The 23,447-nt window shown below is 33.3% G+C and overlaps 2 protein-coding genes across 2 annotated transcripts in view; both read right to left on the minus strand.

The window, feature by feature from the left end:
• Positions 1 to 20,894, minus strand: part of LOC132720946 (mitochondrial genome maintenance exonuclease 1-like) — a 31,755-nt gene extending 10,861 nt beyond the window's left edge. Inside the window, exon 1 of the mRNA XM_060705193.1 lies at positions 19,786 to 20,894. The gene's annotated coding sequence lies outside the window, so the exon portion shown is untranslated. The remainder of the gene's footprint in view (positions 1 to 19,785) is intronic.
• On the minus strand, positions 1,007 to 18,297 carry LOC132720945 (uncharacterized). Its single transcript, XM_060705192.1, has 9 exons — positions 16,741 to 18,297; positions 10,565 to 10,844; positions 10,076 to 10,312; positions 9,789 to 9,865; positions 6,213 to 6,320; positions 5,453 to 5,646; positions 4,784 to 4,852; positions 4,349 to 4,444; positions 1,007 to 3,450 (listed from the first exon to the last, which is right to left on the minus strand). The coding sequence occupies exons 2-9, from the start codon at positions 10,713 to 10,715 to the stop codon at positions 3,195 to 3,197; spliced, it is 1,188 nt and encodes a 395-aa protein (XP_060561175.1). The 5' UTR covers positions 10,716 to 10,844; positions 16,741 to 18,297; the 3' UTR covers positions 1,007 to 3,194.
• Positions 20,895 to 23,447: the final 2,553 nt, after the last annotated feature.

A 23,447-nucleotide genomic window follows, 5' to 3' on the forward strand; every position in this document is an offset into this window, starting at 1 on the left:
AAGGTTGTTAATCCCTGGAAGTTTAAGCAAAATCTGCCATCCGGTTTAAGAGGAGTTGCATTCACAAAATTTCTACATAGTGTATAGTGAAAAAATCAACAAAGGGCCATAATTCTGTTAAATTTGGTCGCAGCGAAAATTCTTTCCTTTACTACCATCTACACATTAAGGTTGTTCATCCCATGAAGTTTAAGCAAAATCTGCCATCTGGTTTAAGAGTTGCGTTCACAAAATTTCTACATAGTATATAGTGAAAAAATCAACAAAGGGCCATAATTCTGTTAAATTTGGTCGCAGCGAAAATTCCTTCCTTTACTGTAGTAAACAGTATTCATCCTAGTTTGAATAAATACACACTGTCAACCAAGAATAACATATTATGTATGTTTACATATACCCTTTACCTCATATAATATATACGCGAAACAACGCACTTTAGACCCCCCCCCCCACTTTTTACACCTCAAATAGTGAAAAAAATGTCCTATTTGGGCCCCAAACACAGATTTTCGTTTGAGAAATGTTGCTTAAAAAAAAGTGAGCACTTTTTCGGCGCCGCCCCCCCCAGCCAAAAGATACATCAGGGGGTTGCCAGAAGGGGGATGTGCCCCCTTCTGTTTGGGGGGTTTGAAGGGGGGCGGTAGTCCCCCTTATCGCCAAGAAAATATTTTTATCATTGTTCTTGCAGGAAATGGAGAGGTTGGTGTTAGACCCCCAAGTGCTGGCTCTTGGTCAGAGTTTTTACTCAGATATGTTAGCCAGGAGGGGCCAGAGGGTGGAAAATACCAACAAAACAATGCGGTATTCAGCCTATAGGAATTTCATCCTCTGGCGGCATGGGTGATTTGGTGCTGGGGTACATAGGGTTGTCCCTAGTTGCGGCGTGCTGTCCATTAGAGCAAGGTACCCAAGTGCAACAGGGACCTACACTGGCTTCGTCCCAGGCAAATTTGTTTGAAATTTTATGTTATAATTTGAAAAAATAAAAACAAGTTTGAAATATAAGTGAAATTTTTATTATATCAAGTTTTTGTTCAGTACTTTATAAACATATTCTAAGACAAATGTTTGTACAATCACTTAATATGAATCATATCAAATGTGTAAGTGATAATCATAAGTAAAGCATAATTTTGACACCAAGTTTGAAAATGAGAAAAAGTTCTTTTATTTAAATAAAACATTTGCAAAAGTGTGTATTTTCAAAGTCCTTCAAAAAACAGACACATTCCTAAGCTAAGTTTGAACTCTATCTGCATTTACTGTTTCATCTGTGTAACAACAATTATTACAAAGAGCTTTATAAAGAAACCATGTTTTGTGTTAAAAACAGAGCAAGGGCACTCGCAGGACGGGGCTAAATATAGCTAACAGTCATCAATTTGACCTTCAAGGTCCTGGCCTAAAAATGTGTCTCAATATGACTTAAATAATCCATTTATAAATAATGAAGTTATATACAGTTACAGAAAACAAACAAGAGAATACCATTAATTTGACATTGAAAGTCAATGACAATTTAAGGTCACATCTAAATATTAAATATGCTTGGAAGCAAGTCTTCTTTTGTCACTAGTTATGACAAAAAGCAAAATTAATAATTTAACATTTACAGTCAATGTCATTTAAAGGTCAAGGTCAGATAAACTTTTGGAGGGTTTATCCAAGGGATTGTTTTATCCCAATTTGAAGATAATTCAAATACTCAGTTACAGTTAAATAATAGCAAGATAAGTGAAAATAAGATAATTTAACCTTCAATGCCAAGGTCATAATGAGCCATGGTCAATTTGAGTTTAATATGTCTATCTTATCCTGAAGAATCTTGATATGAAGTTAATCCATTCATTATAACCAAGTTATATACAGTTACAAGCAAAAACATAAAAATTTCATTAATTTGGCCTTCAAAGTCATTAATGAAGGTTAATGTCTGGTTTTCTTGAACGTCTATCCTGAAAAATTGTTAAGTTCAAATTTGGAGACAAGCCATTCAAAAATAATGTTGAAGCCACTAATAGAAAAACTCAAGCAAAATTTAGACATTTGATCTTGGCAATTATGAATGAAGATCAAGTTTAGTCTGGTTTACTTGAAGATCTTGTCCCAAAGGTTGTTAAGGACATGTATAAAGACAATACACCAAGAACTTAAAAAGTTTTTATCAAAGATAAAGTTTGCGGACAGCAAAAAGTCTAGCGCTTATATATCAGTGGCAAGAAATCAAATTCAACCTTTATTTTATGATGAACCAAATATTATTACAATTCAGCGTCACATTTAAAGAGTTATTATCTGGAAACTGAGTTTCTTTTTGTGAAACAAAATATTGAAAAAAAATGGTCTTAAACAAAGTCTGCATCAGAACTATCTATATACATTTCCATCCTTAAATTAATCAATTTACATGTTTTGAAGTCAGGATAACCTACAAAATATAGCCTCATAACAGATTAAATGTCCTAAAAGACCAATTGACATCATTTTGGATTGCCAATGACTCACAAAATTTCTTCATTGAAAACATTTCATGAAGACCTGAAAAATGCAGCCAAATATAATATCACATACATGGAAATTCCAAAGATATAACAAAGTAACCTTTTTAAAATGGCATATTATCAATTTAACATCCAATACATGAATATATCTGATTGAGTGGCTGTAGGCATGCATAACTGTGCACTGGTAATTATGTACTTGTATAGTAACTTCATTGTTACACTCAGTTGTAGATGTCTATTTCTCATCCCCAAACACTCAGTTGTAGATGTCTATTTCTCATCCCCAAACACTCAGTTGTAGATGTCTATTTCTCATCCCCAAACACTCAGTTGTAGATGTCTATTTCTCATCCCCAAACACTCAGTTGTAGATGTCTATTTCTCATCCCCAAACACTCAGTTGTATATGTCTATTTCTCATCCCCAAACACTCAGTTGTATATGTCTATTTCTCATCCCCAAACACTCAGTTGTATATGTCTATTTCTCATCCCCAAACACTCAGTTGTATATGTCTATTTCTCATCCCCAAACACTCAGTTGTATATGTCTATTTCTCATCCCCAAACACTCAGTTGTAGATGTCTATTTCTCATCCCCAAACACTCAGTTGTATATGTCTATTTCTCATCCCCAAACACTCAGTTGTAGATGTCTATTTCTCATCCCAAAACACTCAGTTGTATATGTCTATTTCTCATCCCCAAATCTGGACTTTTTCTGTTCCATTAAAACACAAGGAGGGGGAAACAATTCTGATAATGTTTGTTTCATTTTTCTTGGATCTGATGGTGACATCTCCTGAGGAGCTGTTAAAGGAATGTCACTTGAAACAAAATGGTCTATGATCTGTCTCAAAAGTTCGGGAATGTATTCATATTTCTTTGGCTGCTTTTGGGGATAACATGTCCAGTTGTTACTCTTTTTGGAAAACATCCTATGAAGTCTGAAAAAAACAAACAAAAACACTTTAACACAGTAGAGGAGTTTGTCTTTATTAGATCTGTTAAACAAAAGTTAAAGTAAATTTAATAATGTCTCTTATTTTTACTGCAATAGCCTTTACAATCATCACAGAAAACACTGATATCAATATCTAATACCGATAACAATTATCACAATTTCTTTTTGGTTCAATAACTTAAATCAGACCATCACTGAAATACTCAAAGCAAACTTTATGCTTGACATTCAATTTATATTTATGGCATACAAGGTCAATGTGATCCATTGACCCAAAAATCAAGTAATTGATCCAAAACAATGTGAGATAAACTGACACTAACATCCTGCTGCTAAACAATGTCAATCTCCTACGCAGTGATCTCCCCTTATCAGTACAGAAATCTCTGCCATCACAAACATTGAAATATCAATATTTTGATATTTTATATTTTTTAGCTTTTTTATTTATTTTTCATTATTTTGTATACTTTTGATAATTTTTTGATAAAATATAACGGACGTAGGTACAAAAAGATAAAAATAAAACAGAAAGAGAAAAATGACATTAGATTTTCTATGTAACGGTCAATATTTACATTTGAATTTCGACGTTACGTCATGTGACTTTCATCATCATGTGACGTCTGTGAAGGCAGTGATTACAATTCTGCCAAGGGAGGTAATCACTGTGAGGAGTTTGAAACAATGTGTCAATTCTTCTACAAAAGGTCACATAACACTGCTTTTACTAATTGTCAGCCAGGCTAAATATTACATAATTATTATTATATCTATATCACATCATTTGATGATAGTCATATGAAAATGAATTATGTTGATTTTCAACAAATATAAACCAAACTGTTCTTCCTACTTGAGCAGAAAAAAATGTATAATACCTAATTTCTCCTTTCTTGTTTCTCAACAATCCTCGATCTTTATGGGCCTGGTAATCAATACAGGCTAAGTAGTTGCGAGCCTTGTAGACCGGATGTCTGAAAATAAGAACCCTACTTGAGAACAATTACATAAGAATACGGCTATTTTAATAAAAGTTATGAAACAAAAATTTAATCCAAAAGCTGATCTGGCAAATGTATGCATTAACTCAATCTAGGCTGAAGGGTTTTAACAGACTAAATCCAAAAATGTCTCTTATTGTAATAATTATTGACAGCAAAATACTGATTATCCTTACATATCAAGATCATCAATTTTTATAAATACCTATACAACAATTATATATTGTATAGAATCAGATTTAAAATATACTGTTAAACATTTATTTACTCTATATTAACAAGTTCACCATATTTTTCTGAACAAATACTTACGTGTAGGCAAATCTCTTAGCACAGTACATGAGAATATGTTCATGGAATGATTCTAAATCCTCAGTGTGACTGAAAAAGAAGTTATCATGAACAGATTAGGTTCTAAAATCACCATATAAAATCTGAAAACATGTTTGTTACAGAGAAAAAAGTATAAAATGTCAATGAACTCACATGAAAATATTGGAATGGGCTAATAAATTAATATGTTTGTATATATATTCTGCTCTTCATGTACAATGATGGAAATTTAGTATCTATTTTAACTGTACTTCAATCTTATTCTGTTGGGCAGGTACATATCAATTGTCACTTGATTTAGAATGAATATCATAGAGTTTTCTTTTTCAAATAACTGTACTTATAAACATGGAACATTTGGCAAAGTAAGTAACACATGAGGAAGAATGGTTTTGCTGTTGTAAACCAAATTGTCATGTCATGTATACTTCAATAAGAGATATCAGTAATGAGATTGAGGTCTGTTAACCTACTTCTGAGTCAGTATTACTGAAAAAGGCAAGACTTTACCATATCAAAGTAATGCAGAATTCAAAATATTTACTTATAATCAGAAAAGCACTTAATGGTTAGCATGATTCAAAGATATGTCAATACATGTGCCCTAAATTCTAATAATTTAGTTCAATACATTTAGATTGTATTTACCGGAAATTCTTATAGAATCTCAAGTTGTGCAAAAATCTTGTATCTAAAACAAGCTTTGTAAGAGCTAAATGCGAAGACTCTCCAGGTTCAAGCCATTTGCTGTCTTCCGCCTCTTGCAATGTTCCGTGATCACACTCACCAAGTGCCCACTTATGATCATTGACCACATGATGGAGAACACCTCGCCATTTACCCTAAATAAAATTTGTACAATGTTGTTTGTAAGGTACAAGGAACAAGATTGAACTCCATTTAGCCACTACTTTACTAATCTAAGTAAATTTCTGATTTCCCTAAAACATTTCTTGCATTTGTTAATAAGGAGCTAATTTTAATCAGTTTGCTACTTCACATACTAAATCACAAATGCCTATATTTACCCTTTCGCTGCCAAAGGGTTACTTATTTATTGATCACCTATTTGCCAGAAGGTTTTATATTATAAATTGATATAATTATTATTATTTGTTATTAGTATTATAGTAATTATATATGTTTCCAAATCTGCTTGTATAATAATAATTATTGTCGATGGTATAATTATCTATATATTTATTATTATTATTATTATTATAATTATTATTATAGAAACGGCAAAAGCCGTCCATATGGCAGTGAAAGGGTTAAGCAAACCAATTTTTAATCATTTCGTTTTTGCAAAAAATAACACATGGAAAAATTAAAATTTCACCTGTTTGAAACAATCTTCAATATAAATAAATAAACCCCTTATTGATTGTTGTTAACAATTAAAACCTACCAAAAGTTTATGCTCATCTCCTCCAGCCTCTCGACAACAATACCAGAAGTGATTAATGACATGGGGTAACCATGGTCTCAGTTCCTTGTTCTTACTTTCCGCTCCAACCTAAAATTAGTCAGCAATTCTTGTATACATGTGTCACCTTTTCAAACTAAGCTGATGAAAACTTTTGATTTCTTGTATACATCAACTGGAAGTTTCTAACCATAGGCTTATAGTTAATATTATAATACAGTAAAAACTCTGAAAACCGGACCCTCTGAATACCGGAATCCTCTGAAAACCGGACAATTTCAAAAGTCCCATATTTAATCCTTATAAGTTCATTGAAAAAAATCCTCTGAATACCGGAACCTCTGAATTCCGAAAACCGGACGATTTTCTATGGCTACTAATGATAATCATACTTAAAAAATCCTCTGAAAACCGGACAGCAATTTCAAGTGTCAACTTTCTGTGTATTTTAATGTAGATTTAAACATAATCTCAACAGGTGACATGTTCAATTATCACCTCTCGTTACCTATGAAGGTGTGAAAACACTTCTCAGTGTGTTAATTTCTTATTGGCAATTAAATTATAGCTCTTTCATCATAAGTCTTTCCCTGTATAGGTATGATTTTTGAAAATGTTTTTAATTTTTTTTTTATATTAAATGTCTAAAAGAATTAGGAAACTTTTGTTAAATGATTCCTGTTTTGCTTAAAAATTTGATATTGAATTTATCTTTGTTTGGAAATTAATCATATGCAAAAATAGTAATACTAAATTCCATTAATTACATATTCCAAAGCCAATGAAAAAGATATGATATATTTTAGACAATATGTTGTTTTTATATCTGATTTTCTGAATTGTATTATTGGATTTGCATAATTAAATTACTCAAGATATTTCTTGCAAAAAGAAATTAAAGTATGACTGAGACAAAAGGTTTGAAAAGTAAATACAAAGTGATTTAACAAAGTCATTGTTCAAACACATCATAATTATCAATAAATGTATAAACCTCTGAAAACCGGAATCCTCTGAAAACCGGACTTTTGGTCAATTCCGGACAGGGTCCGGTTTTCAGAGTTTTTACTGTACTGCACTTTGTCGCTTTTCATTGGATAATCATTGACGTTTATATAGTTTAAAGGGACTCCACTGAGGTTTTTTGACATGACGGGGCTGGAAATATTTTTTTGAGATTATTACTCCATCTGATGTAGGTCTATACCAACAATTAATGCGCAAAATTTCAGATCATTAGCTCGCTTCGTTTGTCCAGAATTGTTGTTTTAATTGTCAACAAGGGTGCCATAGTCACAAACTACGCCCCTTTACGAAAGCTTTAGATGGAGATGGGGGCATTATGGATAAGTGTTATCTAGCAAGCAAATTTTTATTCTTGGCACTGTGTTGTTAAATGAACCTTAAAACAAATCAGTAGAAAAGAAATGCACAGGATGTGTGACCTTGACCTTGGTCGCAGGGACCTAACCTAAATTAAATGTGTCACATCCGTAGTCATGATAGTTACCATTTGTGCTATAATCCATCAATAAATGATGACTAAATGGTCCCTATACACATCTTCAAATTTTACTGAACTTTGACCTCTATGTGTAACCTTGACTTTGGTCGCAGGGATCTGAATTTTGCGTGCGACACTCAGCCTCACAATGGTGAACATTTGTGCCAAGTTATATTGAAATCCCCCTATGAATGTAGAAGTTTTGCTCCGCACAAGCGTTTTTCAATGAGCTCTAAGTGTGACCTTGACCTTTGACCTGGAGACCTGGATCATGCATGGAGCAATACATATCATGGTGGTGAACATTTCCATAAAGTATTATAAAAATTCTTCAATACATGTAGGAGATATGCTCCAGACAAAATCTGGATATTTCACCATCTTTAGTGACCTTGACCTTGCATATATTGACCTAAAGTACATGTGTCACAGCCGTAGTCATGATAATGACCATTTGTGTTACAATCCCTCAATAAATGATGATTAAATCGTCCCTATACACATCTTCATATTTTTATCTAAACTTTGACCTCTATGTGTGACCTTGACCTTGGCTGCAGGGACCTGAATTTTGTGCGCGACACTCCGCCTCACAATGGTGAACATTTGTGCAAAGTTATATTGAAATCCCTCTATGCATGTGGAAGTTTTGCTCCGAACAAGCGTTTTTCAATGAGCTCTAAGTGTGACCTTGACCTTTTACCTAGAGACCTAGTTCATGTGCGTGACATGGCTTCTTATAATGGTGAACATTTCTATGAAATTTCATTAAAATCCCTCCATGCGTGTAGGAGATATGCTCCGGACAAAATCTGGATATTTCATCATCTTTAGTGCCCTTGACCTTGTATATATTGACCTAAATTATATGTATCACAGCCAGTCTTGATAATGACCACTTGTGTTACAATCCCTCAATAAATGATGACTAAATGGTCCATATACACATCTTCATATTTTTATCTGAACTTTGACCTCCATGTGTGACCTTGACCTTGGCCGCAAGGACCTGAATCTTGCGCGCGACACTCCGCCTCACAATGGTGAACATTTGAGCCAAGTAATATTGAAATCCCTCTATACATGTGGAAGTTTTGCTCTGGACAAGCATTTTTCAATGAGCTCTAAGTGTGACCTTGACCTTTGACCTAGAGACCTGGTTCATGTGCGCGACACTGCACCTCATAGTGGTGAACATTTCTATGAAGTTTCATTAAGATCCCTCCATACAAGAAGGAGATATGCTCCGGACAAAATTGGACGCCGCCCGCCTGCCCGGGGCGTTCCCATAATACATCCCGTTTTTCAAACGGGCGTATAAAAATGACCTAAAATTGAAAAGCGCTTAAACCCTTTTCACTCAAATCGGACTGAGAATAACACAAACATAGATTTTCAGTGTATCTCTAGGTATATTTTTTAATTATCTTTTATTTATATTATAATTTAGGTGCACCAGTTGATCTTTGTGAGAAATTAAAATTTTATGGTTTTAGGCTTATAAACCTCAGTGGAGTTCCTTTAATATACACGGCTGCTGTTGATTTATAAAGAAATATCACTTTATTCCTCTACAAATGATGCTTGCTGTATTATTAATTTGATATAAATATTCCTGACAGGTTATATGGCCGTTTACAAATGTTTGTTTGCAATATAACCCTCGCTTAGCAGATTGGGTTATATTTACAAACACCGATTACATGGGGCCATATAACCAGTCAAAAATCTTTATAACTAATAACATGTGACCATTATATCAGGTTAGCAATATTCTATAAAATAGAGGCAGCAAAACAATCTGAAAATACATATTATCACTTCAAGAGATTTCTTAAATTGAACCTTTTGTACAAATAATTTGTAACAAAGACCTAAGTTATAATATTTAGAAACATTGGTTCTGATATTTGGCATTAATTTTTTTAACTATAACCTTTATTTGCATTTTACAATAGTAACATAGAAAAATTGTTTCATCATGATAAGTATTCGAGCATGTAAAAAATGAAAATTTTAAAACCATTAAATAAACATCAATAGCAATCTCTTACTGCTCCTAGTCTTTTGCCAAAGTTCTTTGCTCCGTCCCATACGTCAAATGAGTGCTCTATATCTGGATATTCTTTTCCTGCAATGGGAATCACACAAATGTATGACTACTGTATAACATTTAGTCTTATGCATATTTACAAAGTGTACAAAATACACTGAGAAAAAAAAATTGAAACAATTTACCCCCCCCCCCCCCAAAAAAAAAACAGCCAATAAATATCATTGACATTTGGCAGCAAAGCATTTAAAAATCATTATCAGAGAATTAAGTTAAATAAATTCTCACCAATCATTGAGGCAATAGATGTGCTTGCATCAGTACAGAGCTCTTGTATGGTTATTCCACTATCAGACAATTTCTTTAAACAACGCTTCAGTCCTTCTTTTACCATAGCGGTTGACTTCATGTCTGTTTCTCTTTTATTCACTATCTCACAGGCAAGTATGTCCTTGTTCTCATATTCCATTATGGTGTATGTACAATACTGGGCTGAATGTCCTGGTGAGTCCATACGTCCATCACCTACAATTGTAACAAAATAGAAATTTATAGAAGACTTTTGTTTTTCAATAAGCTAAAGGCAAATGTCTGATGAATAGGGTTACTGCTATGTTAATTGTTTACATACAGATTCAGAATGTTGTAATACAATATTGCTTTCATAAAATGGTTCCAACATATATTGTATTTGCAAATCTTATTTACTGTAATGACACAAGGACTGAATTTACTACTATTTAAGAAACATATTTAGCAACAGTAAGAATGTATCACCTGCAATAACTATGTTCTTCCCAATATACTTTTCTATATTGGCCTTCATGACTCTCTCAAATTCCTCCTTAATGACCGGAATAGCATGTTTAGATTGGATCTGATAGTGCGTTGGAGAAGCAGTTATTCCTAATCTCAGGAAACTATGCATCAAACGTACTTTTTCATAATTATTCCCGCTACACAGTAATGCTGCGGACAATAGTAAGTCACCTGCAGGCTTCTTTTTCAGCAATGGCTGAGAATTCCATCTTCTTATAATGTGTCCCTTTTCGCATTTCTACAATTATAAAAAAAGATTTATATGATGTTATACAATACGATAATATTCAATGAATTATACTTCTTATTACACATTTTTACAAAAAATTGCCTTCCTTATGTTGATAACAATCAAATGATTGAAAACTTGCTATAAGAAAGAAATTGAAGAGCTGACATAATTCTGCACATACTTTGGTAAACAAAATAAAATATCAAAACTTCAAACTTATCAAAGCATAACAAAATACAGTGTAACTTCCAAATTCCGGAACTTCTGAAATCCGGAAACTTCCAAAAACCGAACAATTTTTTCGGTCCCCGTTTTTTCCCTTCTATTTTCTATTAATATAATACTTCTGAATTCCGGAACTTCTAAATTCTGAAACATGGACGATATTTTCGTAAAATTAGAGTCAAATCAATGCAATTTTACCTCCAAAAACCGGAAATATCCAAAGGTGTGTGAAATACATTGTAAATCGAGAATGTTTACCCTGCAGGAAGATTTAATCTCCCTATCGATTGTTTACTAATTAGCGGTGATCGTGTAATTTGACATGTGTTAAAATCACAAACTGTGAAATGGTATGTTTGTAGTGATGGGGTTAATCAAAGTAATTTACGTCGGTCAGTTAATTTGAAGTGTTTATTAGCGGATTAAATGACAATTAATTGGACAATGTATGCATCAAACGTCTTTAGGGATTTTATCGCATTTGATGTAATAATTAATTAACTAGCATCGGACAATATGTAAGTTTATGCAATTAACAACATTCCTACAAACTGATTTTGCAGGTAAGATAACAAGAGCTGTCACAGGAGACAGCGAAGCTCGACTAATAAAATACTGGACGCAGTAAGGAGGACAAAACTATGAAAGAAAAATCAATTATGTATAATTATGTATTAAGTTATAGTAAAAAAATAATATTTGTTAACATAAATTCCAAGATCAAGGGGAATAATTCTAGAAATAGTCATGCTAGAGTTATGGACCTTGTCACACAACATTTGTGTAATGATAAGAAATATAAAAATATTTGAAGTTTGAAGTAGATACCTTAAAAAGTAAAGAAGTTATTATATTTCTTAAAGAAAATCAAAGGGAGATAAATGTGTAAATATTGCTTCAAGAGTTATGAACATTGTCACATAAAATGTAATAATTATTGATGATAAGGAATAAGTATTTGAAGTTTGAGGTAGATACCTTTAAAAACTAGAACTATCGCTGAATGCGATTCATACCCCCACCAATGTCCTTGACAGAAGACCACTTTGAAAGGTGGTTAAGGGAATAACTTATGTGGCACAAATACATAAAAAGAAATTATCTCTGGTGAAAAAAAGATTAATTGTACAGGTAATAGTATAAATATATATTATCAAATCATGGTCGAAACAGTTACAAATAACCTTTCATTTTCCCAATATATTAAACATTTTATTTATAAGCCAATTTTTGACCTTCAAGTGTGGCCTTGACCTTAATCTGGCACAAGGGTAAGATGGGTTTTGCACATCACCCAGTTTGGTTGAACATTTGAGTAAAGTTTGAAGAAAATCCTTCCATTAGTATAGAATTTATAGAGTAGACACAATATATTGTCTAGTATTGGTTGTATGTAATTTGAAGACTTAAAAAGGGGCATAACTTTGTCAAAATGCAATACAGAGTAATGAAACTTGACCTGCATATCTTATTTGGCACACCTCATATATCTTTTAAGTTTCAAGCAAATGCCTGCGCTAGTTTCAGAATTATTCAAGTACATGTTAAAATTTAAGAACATTTTCTAAGTCAATTTTTGACTTTCAAGTTTGACCTTGACCTTTAGCCGGCACAAAGGTGACAAGGATTCTGCACATAACCTTGTTGAGGTGAAAATATGAGTAAAGTTTGAAGAAAATTCTTCCATTAGTATAGGATTTATAGAGCGGACACAACATATTGTCTAATATTTGATTGTATGTAAATTTGAAGACTTAAAAAGGGGCATAACTTTGTTAAAATGCAATACAGAGTTATGAAACTTGAACGAACAGCATATCGGAATTGTGACCCTTCAAAAATATTTTAAGTTTCAAGCAAATACCTTTTCTAGATTGAGAAATATTCAAATAAATGTTAAAATTTAAGAATATTTTCTAAGTCAATTTTTGACCTTCAAGTGTGACCTTGACCTTAAGCCAGCAAAACAGTGACATAAGTTCTGCACATCCCCTGGTTGAGATGAACATTTGAGCCAAGATTAAAGAAAATCTTTCAATTAGTGTAGGACTTACAGAGCGGACATGACATACTGTGTAATATTAGATTGTTTGATATTTGACCTTCAATTGTGACCTTGACCTTGAGCTGACACATGGGCAACATGGGTTCTGCACATCCCCTGGTTGAGGTGAATATTTGAGTCAAGTTTGAAGAAAATCTTTCAATTAGTGTAGGACTTACAGAGCGGACACAACATACTGTGTAATATTTAATTATTTGATATTTGACCTTCAATTGTGACCTTGACCTTGAGCTGACACATGGGCGACATGGGTTCTGCACATCCCCTTGTTGAGGTGAACATTTGAGCCAAGTTTGAAGAAAATTTTTCAAGTAGTGTAGGACTTACAGAGCGGACACGACATACTGTGTAATAATTAATTGTTAGATATTTGACCTTCAATTGTGACCTTGACCTTGAGCTGACACATGGGCGACATGGGTTCTGCACATCCCCTGCTTGAGGTGAACATTTGAGCCAAGTTTGAAGAAAATCTTTCAAGTAGTGTAGGACTTACAGAGCGGACACAACATACTGTGTAATATTTGATAGTGTTTGATATTTGACCTTCAATTGTGACCTTGACCTTGAGCTGACACATGGGCAACATGGGTTCTGCACATCCCCTTGTTGAGGTGAATATTTGAGCCAAGTTTGAAGAAAATCTTTCAATTAGTGTAGGACTTACAGAGCGGACACAACATACTGTGTAATATTTGATTGTTTGATATTTGACCTTCAATTGTGACCTTGAGCTGGCACATGGGCAATATGGGTTCTGCACATCCCCTGGTTGAGGTGAACATTTGAGCCAAGTTTGAAGAAAATCTTTCAATTAGTGTAGGACTTACAGAGCGGACATGACATACTGTGTAATATTAGATTGTTTGATATTTGACCTTCAATTGTGACCTTGACCTTGAGCTGACACATGGGCAACATGGGTTCTGCACATCCCCTGGTTGAGGTGAATATTTGAGTCAAGTTTGAAGAAAATCTTTCAAGTAGTGTAGGACTTACAGAGCGGACACAACATACTGTGTAATATTTAATTATTTGATATTTGACCTTCAATTGTGACCTTGACCTTGAGCTGACACATGGGCGACATGGGTTCTGCACATCCCCTTGTTGAGGTGAACATCTGAGCCAAGTTTGAAGAAAATTTTTCAAGTAGTGTAGGACTTACAGAGCGGACACGACATACTGTGTAATAATTAATTGTTAGATATTTGGCCTACAATTGTGACCTTGACCTTGAGCTGACACATAGGCGACATGGGTTGTGCACATCCCCTGGTTGAGGTGAACATTTGAGCCAAGTTTGAAGAAAATCTTTCAAGTAGTGTAGGACTTACAGAGCGGACACAACATACTGAGTAATATTTGATAGTGTTTGATATTTGACCTTCAATTGTGACCTTGACCTTGAGCTGACACATGGGCAATATGGGTTCTGCACATCCCCTTGTTGAGGTGAATATTTGAGCCAAGTTTGAAGAAAATCTTTCAATTAGTGTAGGACTTACAGAGCGGACACAACATACTGTGTAATATTTGATTGTTTGATATTTGACCTTCAATTGTGACCTTGAGCTGGCACATGGGCAACATGGGTTCTGCACATCCCCTGGTTGAGGTGAACATTTGAGCCAAGTTTGAAGAAAATCTTTCAAGTAGTGTAGGACTTACAGAGCGGACACGACATACTGTGTAATATTTGATAGTGTTTGATATTTGACCTTCAATTGTGACCTTGACCTTGAGCTGACACATGGGCAACATGGGTTCTGCACATCCCCTTGTTGAGGTGAATATTTGAGTCAAGTTTGAAGAAAATCTTTCAAGTAGTGTAGGACTTACAGAGCGGACACGACATACTGTGTAATATTTAATTGTTTGATATTTGACCTTCAATTGTGACCTTGACCTTGAGCTGACACATGGGCGACATGGGTTCTGCACATCCCCTGGTTGAGGTGAACATTTGAGCCAAGTTTGAAGAAAATCTTTCAAGTAGTGTAGGACTTACAGAGCGGACACGACATACTGTGTAATATTTCATAGTGTTTGATATTTGACCTTCAATTGTGACCTTGACCTTGAGCTGACACATAGGCAATATGGGTTCTGCACATCCTCTTATTGAGGTGAACATTTGAGCCAAGTTTGAAGAAAATCCTTCAATTGGTATAGGAGTTATAGAGCGGACACGAAAATGGAGACAGACCGACCGACCGACGGACGGACCGACGCGACAAAGCGAATCCATTATAGCCCCCCCCACATTTTGTGGTGGGGGTATAATAAAAAAGTTATAATAAAAAATAACATTTTTCTAGTAAAAAAATCTAAGTTTATGGGGAGATAATTCTTGCAATATTGGTGCTAGAGTTATGAACCTTGTCACATAAGATGTCGATGATGATAACGTAAATATATTTGAAGTATGAAGTTGATCCCTTTAGAAATAAATAAGTAACAGTAAAAAATAATATTTTTTTATGGAAAATTCTAAGTTCAAAGGTAGATAAATCTAAAAATATTGGTGCTAGAGTTATGAACCTTGTCACATAAGATGGGGATGATGATAACGTAAATATATTTGAAGTATGAGGTTGATCCCTTAAGAAATAAAGAAGAAACAGTAAGAAATAGTACTTTTTGAGGAAAATTCTAAGTTCAAGGGGAGATAAATCTGAAAATATTGGTGCTAGAGTTATGAACCTTGTCACATAAGATGTCGATGATGATAACGTAAATATATTTGAAGTATGAAGTTGATCCCTTTAGAAATAAATAAGTAACAGTAAAAAATAATATTTTTTTATGGAAAATTCTAAGTTCAAAGGTAGATAAATCTAAAAATATTGGTGCTAGAGTTATGAACCTTGTCACATAAGATGGGGATGATGATAACGTAAATATATTTGAAGTATGAGGTTGATCCCTTAAGAAATAAAGAAGAAACAGTAAGAAATAGTACTTTTTGAGGAAAATTCTAAGTTCAAGGGGAGATAAATCTGAAAATATTGGTGCTAGAGTTATGAACCTTGTCACATAAGATGGGGATGATGATAAGGTACATATATTTGAAGTATGAGGTTGATCCTTTAAGAAATAAAGAAGTAACAGTAAAAAATAGTATTTTTTAAGGAAAATTCTAAGTTCAAGGGGAGATTAACCTGAAAATATTGGTGCTAGAGTTATGAACCTTGTCACATAAGATGTGGTTGATGATAAGGAACATATATTTGAAGTTTGAAGTTGATACCTTAAGAAATGACAGTTATAGTGAAAAATATTTTACTGCACCAAAACTTTAATCTAAAATCTGGACGCGGACGCAGACGCCGGGGCGAGTAGGACAGCTCTCCATATACTTTGTATAGTCGAGCTAAAAATGTATTATTTTCAATTACATCTTTATCTTGATTAAAAGACAATTATATATGATATTACAGTAATGGCCACATCTTCCTTGACATTTAACATTTAGTGATATTAAGTGGCGTAGTCTTGTCCACATTATCATAAACCTCTGAATTCCGGAAACCTCTGAAATCCGAACTTTTTGACAAGTCCCATGGGTGTTCGGTTTTCGGAAGTTACACTGTAGTAGATTCTACTTACCACAGATCAAGAAGAGCCGATGCAACGTCGTCATTCGTCTTGACATTCAGGGCGTTTTTTGCATCTTTCCATCTACTGAAATTTCTCAATGAAATTCTTATTATATGTGACGATAACTCGTATTTCCTTTTGCACTCTTTTTTTCGTAGCTAACCGCTCCTCCTCTGACTTTCTCTTCATCCGTTCCTTTTTCAGTCGCTCTGCCATTTTTTAAACTGTTGATCCATGTGACATTATGATTGCCTTGGTGCATGCGCGAACTAATTCCCGTCTCTTCATTCACATGTTAAAGTTTGTATACAAACATTAGTGTTGCCGTGGGGTTTTCCTTTCAAATTCGTATTTCTGAACAGTTTTTGATCAGATTTAAAGCTATCCCGTCAAAAAGGTTTATGGAACTATATAAATGCTCATTCTTTGAGTTAATGGCAAAATATTTTTATATATTATTTAATGTTGCTTTAAATCACAGAATTGTTTATGGAACACGAACATCAGTGCAATTTTATTAAAATAAAACTATCCTTTGAAGTCAGAGTGTGACCTTGACCTTTGAACTTCAGACTTAGATGTAGCACATGAAAAATTGCCCAAAGTACAACACATTTATACATCATTAATTGAAATTCCTTCATAAATAACAGTTATGGACTGGACAAAAATCTGACGGAAGGGCAACAATATTGTGGTATTAACAGACCTGGGTAAGAGATAGGTTGAGTACCTAAGTATATGTTTGATAACCTTGATTGGCTGTAACCCCTGATGGAGAAGGGCCCATTGGGATTCTGGATGATTCCTCTAAAAGCAGCCATTGGTGCTGTAGGCAACATTGAACAGGTGATTAGACAGGCATGTCAGTGCATCTGGACCTGATATACATACATCTAAATAGGTAAGTCATTTACTTATATTATAATAAAGGTTCTACAGTAATTGGATGGAAGGATGGATGCCGCAAAACTATATGCCATCAGTCCAGAAGCGCGGTCTCTCTGGTTCCTAGTCCTATAAATATGACGTCGCTTTGAGATATTTTTGCTTCTGGGCAAAGCAACGTCATATCGAAATTGCTCAAAAACCCATAGCATGTTCCGCCAGAAAATCGGGCGGAACGAAAAACAATGAAGACAGCGTGTATTTACATAAGTTTTGACCTATTTATGAACAAAACTAAAAAATAAATAACTTTTGTCGAAATAATTAAACTGTCACATCCGAAAAATCATGATTAAATCCTCTCATGTACTTAAATTCCTTTTACAGCCGATAACCAAATGGCGGCCATAAAGTGCACAAAATCTGATTGGCTAATTTAAATGTAAGCGTTAATTTGAGTCAGAACAATCTAACGGAATATTTTTTTAACAAAATAATTTCCCATGCACCGTCAGTGTGTTCGAATATATTTTTCCGTTCAAAAATTTGGAATCTATCTGTAAAGCACCTTGCTTAACCAGTATGGCTGATAGACAAAAATAGATTGATGTTTATATTTTATTTTAAATTGATAAGTACATTGTTTGAGAGTTTTTGTGTATGGTCGAGCATGAAATTGAAAGAAAAGAAGATAAGCTTTTGAATAAAGCTTGAAAGGCAAGACAATAGACATTTTTTTTAATTTTTATGATGCTATGTGTTTTTGAGCAATAACTATTGGAAGTGGCTAGCCGTACGGGCCACTTCCATAACTATTATCCCTGTTTCTCGTATTCTCGGGGTTTCTCGTATTCTCGGGGAATCATTAAAACGGATGGAAGCGACGCTCGCGACTTCCGTCGATATCCGAAAACATGTCTATTTAGCAGAGCATTTTCATCTCCATTAAAAAAATAAAAGAAATACGACAAAAACAGATAAAAAACCAAAATAACCGTGGAAATAATCGTAAAATCCAGAGAATAAACATTAAATTTATCTATTTTTCCCCCAAAATAATCAATTTTCTAGTTTTTTCCATGAGTCAGAAACCTGTGGCGGGTCTCTGACGCAAGACGCTTCAAATGATGGTCTCATACATCTATTTATACAATACAGCTCAAAATATTTGTTCCACGAATAGATAGTATAAAAAAGATATGAACTCCAATTAAAAACCAATAATGAAACATTGTTTATCCTAAACACATTTCATTTTTGAGAACTGCAATGAAAAACAGTAGTATTCGTTGCTTAATGCTCATATAACTAATAAGTAACTAATAAATAAACGTTAACTTAATTATATATTAAAGAGATTATGTAAATAACAGCACTAAATTGAGTTAAAACTATTTTTGGAACAATCAAAAATCATTTGGTACCAAGAGGCCTCAATATGATCCTAAAAGTTTGATATGGCATGCCAAGCTGTTATTAAAACACAATCAAATTACAGATTTAAGCCATTTAACACTTTATTAAGTGTGGCACTAATGATTTGAACTGGTATGTAGAATAAAATCATCACATAGCGACCAGCCTTAACAACCAATCAAATTCCACGAGAATACGAGAAAGCACCTGCTTCACATAGAGGGTGAAGGTCAGTATATACAAGCAGAAATATCTTTTGTTTTGCTTACAGTTACGATCCTTCTTTCTTTATATTTTGTCAATAAGGTATTTCTCTGTGTATCAGGCTAAAAATACTGTAACATAATGTTTTATAAATATCATGCAACCAAGTTTAGTCCTTAACCCCCCGAGAATACGAGAAAACAGGATAGACGTCAGGCTTGACCAACATAAACTATAACAAGCCTGTAACGTCTAATATATTGGACTATCTGGTTCCAAGGTTTTTTTCAGGATATGCGCAGTGCATTGACTAGGGCAACTACTTAGTACCTGAAATATTATATGCCCAAGTGTGGAATACTTGCACCCTTATAATGCTATTTTAAACAGAGTAACCTCCCCTTATCCATTTAATTATTAAATTTTCATATGCAATTTTAATGCATTAAACTTGTATTCTGACAACTGACAATTATGGATTTGGTCTTTAAATTTGCTTCCAAATCTTAAAATGGAATGCAATTCTAGTGACAATAATAAATATACCTGAAAAGTTAACTTATTTTGATAGCTAAGTTTTTTCTGCATGCGTTCCCGGAGTCCACACTAGAGTTCTGTCCCTTGTTCGCGGTTTTAAAAAAAATAAATAAAAACTATGTAGAGTCAAAAAATTTTAAAGAGCAAAAAATATACTAAAACACGAATAGAAAAACACTTAAAATGATAACAATTTCGTTCGAATATTGTTTGTCAAATTTCACGTACACAACTTTTAACATGAAATGAAAGTCTCATTCGAATATTTGGATCAAGAATATTATTCAAGATGGCGTCCAAAAAGAAAAAGATTGTGACTAAAGATGATCTGAGGCGTCTAATGAAAGAGAAACAATCAGTTTCGAAATCAAGTTCTAAGAAAATTGACCATCCACTTGCTAAGTATGAATCTGTGGAAATGTATGGTGTGAAAACGTTCCTAACTTCCTATTTTACACATTTAACACATGTTTCCGCGACATTGGATTTTTTTTCCAAACAAAGCTTCCTAGATAATAATATGAAATTAGGCAAAGCCTATGAACGGGGAAGTCGTTAAAAAATTCCTTTCATTCTTTCCGTTTTAAAATTGTCATTCGGTATTACATGCACCGCTTCCGTTTTCACTCGGAACACTCGACGTTTATCATTGATCAGAAAAGTTGAGATTTGTTCCGTTATCGGAATACCCCGACTTTTATCATTGAGTTACATTGTAAATGGCGGCGCCCGACTAGAACTGACACTGAAAATTTCATTGATAGGTATAGAATTCTATATATATTTTTTAATTGTTTTTTATTTGATTTTCTTTTAAATATACACGTGTAGTCTATAGCAGGGCAAGCCAAAGCCCGGACCCGCTTCACGGGCCCGGTCTTTGACTTCCCCGTGTGAAAAAGACAAAGCCTCAAAGCGAGCTCCTTGTAGTATGAAAGAAAGCAAAGCCTATGAACGGGGAACTCGGTTAAAATAACCATTCACTTTTAGCTGGAATATTCCCTAAATTATGCAGTCGCCCATATAACTCGGTTCCTATGGGTACAGTTGTTTAGGCAGTAGCGGATTTTAAGGTATAGCGGATAACATGGTAGTAACAATGCTCCTTTCCATCAAATATGCCTTTTTCAAAATAATACAATTATACCATCAAAAAGAGTGATATAATTATTTCCCATCCGTCGCTAATTTTGTTTTATTTATTTCAAATTGCACAGCGAGTTTTTCTTACATAAATCAGAAGGCGGTAACTGGATGTTGTCACCGTCATACTGTTTATAAGCGGTTCCAAAAGAAATAAACAGAAAACTATTGATCAACACCAAGTAAAGTAATGAAATATTGACATGAATTGGTGTAAAAATCATTTGTTTATAATTTTTCAAAAGCTTTTACAGATATAACACATACTGACATTAAAAATTATTGAAAATGAATAGCAAGTGCTTCTGTCAGTAACGGATTTTACATTTGGGGGTGGTCTCAAAATTTACTTTATCTGTCAAAACGCCGTCAAAAGTGGATTAAAGGTACACTTTTAACAAAAAATATCCCAGTTTTAATGTTATAATATTATTTATTCTATCTTTTTATAATTTTAACTCAGTTGTATTGATACTTTGAATATATCATCATTATTAACTCTTCTTTCAACTAGATTATAAGATTAATAATAGCTTTAATGTTTATGTAAAACAGACCTTTTTTCATTGAAATTTGTCGTTTTATTTTTCATAAACAATACACATGCTCAGCTCAAGTTTATTGCAAAATTTTTGTAATTTATGTATTCAGAATACATAGTTTACCTTTTAATTCATCTATACAGATCTCCGGAAATAATGTTAAATTGCAACATGTTTTATAGTTATTATTGCTTGTATACTGTGACAGGGCTCACGCTGTCGGTCGCCATAGTCACCTTTTGCGATTATTTTATAAGATTGGCGATTATTTTTGCATTTTGGCTACAAAATCTGGCGATTATTTTTTACTTCCAACAGTGTTTATATAAGGTGTAAAAATCGATAAAGAATGCAGTAAACCCAATTAACACCAGCGGGGTGGATTTAATTGAGTGTCAACTTTTTATCGGTCACGTGCTGCTTACATATTGTGATAAAAATACATGCAAGATGTAAAATTGTATAAGTACTTTAAAGATATTGTCCAGCATTATAATAGCCATTAAGTAACTGTCAATTAGCCAAAAAGATAGTCTTAAAATTGAAAAACTGGATATTGACCAACCCAAAATTTACGGGAAATTTACCGTAAATTGCAGTAATGGCAAATTTTGAAATTTTTTTTTTGTTTTAAGCTTCTTGACTAAATTGCCAGTGGAAAACAATGATAAAATATTTAAAAAGTATTAACTTCCCAACAACTATTTGCACAACAACCAAAATTGTGAGTATTTCTTCAGAAAACAGGAAAAAAATCCGATTGTCACATGTTTTCGCGACACCGATAATTTTGATATTTATTTTAAGGTGAAAATAAGCTATGTTCTGTTTAAAAATCTTTACTATTATGGCAGAAAATTTGTATTACATTGGTGATGATGACATTTTTCAGTAAGTTATTCAGAAAAAAGGCTGCATTCTGTGAATGAGTTTGCAAGTGTTATTTTTATAGGCTTATATGACCTAGATCTACTCCAGTTCTGTGTGAAATGTGGAAATTGACAGGGGTTATAGCTGACAAAATTTGATTAGAACAAACAAAAGAAATTGTCTGATAATAGCATTATGTAAATTCATAATGAATCTTGAATATTATTGATATACAGTAATTATACTATATAACATTTTTATTCTGTTCTATAATAACAATTTAAGTTGTATGTGGGTCTATTTAAAAAAAAGGTAGTTATCAATATATACACAAATGTATTTGAGAATCCTTATAAAACTGAAAAAGGTTTATATGTAATGTTTATTTAATCAACTGCTTATGTTGTTAATCGCTAAATCGTGAATAGTCTGCTGAACTTTTGGCTATTATTATTTTATGTTAAAAATATTGGCTATTATTTTATTTGAGCCAGTGTGAGCCCTGCTGTGATGTTACAAAATAAATAAATAAATAAATAATTTTTGTAATAGTTTGAACATAACTATAGTTTACCATAGTTATTTCTTAAAAAAAATCTATAATATTATCCAAAGTTTTATATCATAATTTTTTTATCATTTTTTTATATTCATTTTAAAAATCCAATGATGGGTAAACCCAGTAAGAAGAAACCATCAAATGAAAGTCCATGCGTAAAAAGAGCCAGAGGTACAAAGAAGAAGTACTTCTCTACTTTTCTACTTATTTTTAGAAAGTATGTACCTTTTTTAAAAGATTATATGTTCCTATTGATACATATATAAAAATATCTAATAGTATGAAATTCAAAATTATAGCTGGTCACTGAACAACAGACTAGGTTAATTATTGACAGAGAATACACTAATATTTAAGACATTGATCCCCGAGTGTTGATGCCAGAATTAACATCATTTGACAAACATTTATACACTTTGATTACAGATAAACAAAAGACTAAATGTTGTCTGATATTGCAGGGCTACCTATTGGCCATGCACCAAAGATTTTAGCAAGTTGCTTTAGCAATGTACTTGACAGTGGAGGAAAAATCAATCTTTGTCACTGCAACAGGT

Source organism: Ruditapes philippinarum, unplaced genomic scaffold (assembly GCF_026571515.1).
Source record: "Ruditapes philippinarum isolate M1 unplaced genomic scaffold, ASM2657151v2 ctg7021_1_1_1_1, whole genome shotgun sequence".
NCBI classification, from domain to species: domain Eukaryota; kingdom Metazoa; phylum Mollusca; class Bivalvia; order Venerida; family Veneridae; genus Ruditapes; species Ruditapes philippinarum.